This window comes from Nanorana parkeri, unplaced genomic scaffold (assembly GCF_000935625.1).
Source record: "Nanorana parkeri isolate BGI_ZX_2015 unplaced genomic scaffold, ASM93562v1 scaffold2830, whole genome shotgun sequence".
NCBI classification, from domain to species: Eukaryota; Metazoa; Chordata; class Amphibia; order Anura; family Dicroglossidae; genus Nanorana; species Nanorana parkeri.
In genome coordinates this window covers 30,205-34,510 of record NW_017309098.1, presented here as the reverse complement: position 1 = coordinate 34,510, position 4,306 = coordinate 30,205, and the positions used below count along the sequence as shown (strand labels likewise).

The 4,306-nt window shown below is 51.0% G+C and overlaps 1 protein-coding gene across 1 annotated transcript in view; it reads right to left on the bottom strand.

Annotated features, from left to right (window-relative positions):
- PTCH2 (patched 2) overlaps positions 1-2,193 on the bottom strand; it is a 44,476-nt gene extending 42,283 nt beyond the window's left edge. The window contains exons 1-2 of the mRNA XM_018574231.1: positions 2,002-2,193; positions 529-721 (exon numbers count right to left, since the gene is read on the bottom strand). Of these exons, the coding sequence (XP_018429733.1) occupies positions 529-721; positions 2,002-2,148 (340 nt within the window). The 5' untranslated portion in view covers positions 2,149-2,193. The remainder of the gene's footprint in view (positions 1-528; positions 722-2,001) is intronic.
- Positions 2,194-4,306: the final 2,113 nt, after the last annotated feature.

Below are 4,306 nucleotides of genomic sequence, written 5' to 3'. Positions count from 1 at the left end.
CGGCTAATTTTAAATGGGCCCCTGCTTGTATTTACTGCCCGGCGGCCCAGTACCGGGGGTGGTGGGGGGGGGCAGCATAACTGGCGCTCTGTCTGCGGTATATAACACCTCTCTGTTACACGGCGCTCCCCTGCAACACTGCTTCCCCTGTACGCCGAGCTCTCTTTTTTTTATATCGTAGTACAGTGGAGGCAGCCAGCGTTTCCAGCAGAGAAGTGTCGAGTTTGCACAATAAATCTGCAGGAATCTGCGCGCCGCCGGACCGAGCCTGACAAATAATCAACAAAACTTTTTAATGCCGCAATAAATTTCCCGCTATCGGCCGAGTTCCCCCGAAAAGGACGGTTCAGGTTTTTTTTCTCTCCTGCCCGTTCAGCTCGGAGCTAAACGCTGCCGAACTACAACTCCCAGCGGGGCCTTTGCGGCTCAGAACTCTACAAGTCAACGGTAGACCAATAACCAATCAAAACGCCATCAACACCCCAAAAAACTGCAGGCAGAAGCATCGCCATTGGGCGGGTCACTCACCTTCCACCCACAGCCGCTCGATGTCGGTCTCGATGGAGGCCACCCGCAGGCCCACGGCCAGAGCGCCGAAAACCAAAAGTCCCACGAACAGTACCTTCCCGCAGTGCCTCTGAATGGAGCATCCCAAGGTGAAAAGCAGCGCCTGGAACTGAGCGCGCAGCCAAAGAGGAGCCTTCTGGCCGACCGCCTTGCCCTAGGGGGAAAGAAAGTGTCAAAGAAAAAAGTTGGCGCCGTTAATACGTGACATGGCCGGTGCAGCGGGCCAAACATACAACCTTTTGATAAATACTACTGTGTGAGACATTCCGTGATTGCTCTGAATTTTTGACGCACAAAACTTGCCATGATGTTGTGTGCGTTGTGCCAGCGGGATGATTGAACGCAGATGTCCCCCTCCGTACGGGAGCGCTCGGCAACATGTGTCATGCCCTGACCTCTCGCTCCACGCAGGTTGTTCGAACTTTTATGGGACAGATATTGCACGCGAGCTTTTTCGGGGGTCATAAAATGTTTGTTCTGGTGATGTGAGATGTTTTATATAAACTCCTGACTGTGTCACATTCCTCAGATAAGGACACCGGTTTGGGTAGACATAACAAAGTTGTGTCCACAAGGAGGAAGCAGAGGCTGTCACAGCTCTGACGACCGACAAACTTCACCGGCGTGGGGAAGTGCGGCGGATGGCAGACTTCGGCCGAGCACATCGCACCTGCAACCTGCGCTGCAGATTGTCAGCTCTTCGGCTCACAGCGTCAGAGACAGAGAACAAGGGGGGGTAGGATATCAGAGTTCTCTAAGCCTCAGTGGTAGGACACGGGGGGCGGCTTTAACGCTTCCTCTGCCAGGCCGGGGTTCCTGCCAGATCCCCTCCGCTGTTCCCTTTTTTGCTTTCCCACCCCGGCGATAAAACCAAAAAATACGAGAGGAGTCATGCAGGCGAATGGGTTTTCCATTCGCACATGTGCTGGGTGGGAGTGCGGCCCCCCTGGTCCCACACAAGACTTTAAGTGAAAACAAAAGTTTAATACTTCAAAAAAAGCCACAAAAACGTCAACCCACCGAGAGTCAGGCAAAGGCAGAATTCCGGCAAAGGCAATAAATGATTTAGCAGCAGGATGGCGAAGGAGGGACTTTTGAAACATCTGAGATTCAGCAGGGGAAGGTTTTTGGGCATAAATGATATTACTAGATATAGAGAATTTGGGAAACTTTGGGCGCCCAGTGCCCCCCGAGGAGCCACGAGTCCAAGACTGCTGGGCATAAGACTCGTAGCTCCTCCGGCTTTGGAAGACCAAATGGTGCCTATAGCGGTCATTCACCTTCGATAAGCACAGTTACATACCATGCATCAGATACTATGATTTAAAGTGGCACTGACCCAGGGTTGGCTGTCAGGCAAGGGCCCCTGAAACCCTGCAGGGCCACTGACACACATCACAAAACGGCACACGGTGCCTGCATTCCACCACTCACCTTGGCAATCTGCTTGAGCGCAAAAGCAGCGTGGCAGTAGCTGGGTCTCCGCAGAAGGTCGGCGCTTGGAGTCGGGTAAGAGGTTTTGTAGCCAGGGTGTAAATCTCTGAAGCCACCTTCCCCCGTGCTAGAGGGAACAGGGGCCATTGGAACCCTACAGCGGGGCGGTTGAACGGTGGTTACCACGGGGGCGTCAGCGACCTCGGCTCAAGAAGCGAAGTGGGAAAAAAATCACCGGCTCAGCCAGCCGATCAATAAAATCCATGCAGGAATTATCAGCATCCAAAAAAACAACAACGGGGTGCAGAGGGGCTTCCATCTATGTCGGCAAATCCTTAGATCCCATGGCTGCTCTTCGTGCTTTCTCCCAGCGCAAATTGCAAGGGTGGTGGGGAGGGGAGGGCAGAATTCGGAAAAGCGGCGTCCGGGGCAAATAGCGTGTCCCAGAGTGACGGGGAAAGGCAGGAAATCCCAGGAAGAGAGGAGAAGGGCTCAGTCCTGTGTCTTGATTCTAAGCATCTGTGCTGAAGGCTACTCTTTACAGTCCCTGAAAAGAGAGAGAAAGGAAAGAGAGGGTGGGGGGGATTGCATGGAAATGTGCGGAGAATCCCATTGGCTGAGGAAAAGGCAAATTACTCTCTAAACAAGTCCTATTATTAGCTGCTAAGCAACAGCTCCCCAACGTGAGGAGGGAGAGGAGAACCCGAGACCACCCAGGCTGCAGCTTCTCTCTCAAATCAATGTGGGGACAGGGGAGGAGGAGGAGGGGGGGGGGTCTCAGCCAGAGAAGCCGCACAATTCTTTACAGGAATCTTGCTTCACAGACCTCCAAATGCTACAAATTTCTTACCACCCTGCTCTGTCCAAACAGCCCTCACCCCACCCTTCCCACATAGCCCTTCACCTCTTATTTAGTGCAGCTATGAAAAATGCTCTTTGGGGGTACAAACTGGGCAGCAGATAAACAATGCTCTGTGGGGGTACAAACTGGGCAGCAAATAAAAAATGCTCTGTGGGGGTACAAACTGGGCAGCAGAGGAAAAATGCTCTTTGGGGGTACAAACTGGGCAGTAGATAAACAATGCTCTATGGGGGTACAAACTGAGCAGCAGATGAAAAATGCTCTGTGGGGGTACAAAGTGGGCAGCAGATGAAAAATTCTCTATCGGGGTACAAACAGCAGCAGATAGAAAATGCTCTATGGGGGTACAAACTGGGCAGCAGATGAAAAATTATCTATGGGGGTACAAACTGGGCAGCAGGTAAACAATGCTCTATGGGGGTACAAACTGGGCAGCAGATGAAAAATGCTCTATGGGGGTACAAACAGCAGCAGATAGAAAATGCTCTATGGGGGTACAAACTGGGCAGCAGATGATAAATGCTCTATGGGGGTACAAACTGGGCAGCAGATCAAAAATGCTCTATGGGGGTACAAACAGCAGCAGATAGAAAATGCTCTATGGGGGTACAAACTGGGCAGCAGATGATAAATGCTCTATGGGGGTACAAACTGGGCAGCAGATGAAAAATGCTCTATGGGGGTACAAACTTTTCTCTCGGGGTGTACAACCTGGGCAGCAGATAAAAAATGCTCTTTGGGGGTACAAACTGAGCAGCAGATAAACAATGCTCTGTGGGGGTACATACTGGGCAGCAAATAAAAAATGTTCTGTGGGGGTACAAACTGGGCAGCAGAGGAAAAATGCTCTTTGGGGGTACAAACTGGGCAGTAGATAAACAATGCTCTATGGGGGTACAAACTGAGCAGCAGATGAAAAATGCTCTATGGGGGTACAAACTGGGCAGCAGATAAAAAATGCTCTATGGGGGTACAAACTGAGCAGCAGATGAAAAATGCTCTATGGGGGTACAAACTGGGCAGCAGATAAAAAATGCTCTATGGGGGTACAAACTGGGCAGCAGATGAAAAATGCTCTATGGGGGTACAAACTGGGCAGCAGATAAAAAATGCTCTATGGGGGTACAAACTGGGCAGCAGATGAAAAATGCTCTATGGGGGTACAAACTGGGCAGCAGATGAAAAATGCTCTATGGGGGTACAAACTGGGCAGCAGGTAAACAATGCTCTATGGGGGTACAAACTGGGCAGCAGATGAAAAATGCTCTTTGGGGGTACAAACTGGGCAGCAGATAAACAATGCTCTGTGGGGGTACAAACTGGGCAGCAAATAAAAAATGCTCTGTGGGGGTACAAACTGGGCAGCAGAGGAAAAATGCTCTTTGGGGGTACAAACTGGGCAGTAGATAAACAATGCTCTATGGGGGTACAAACTGAGCAGCA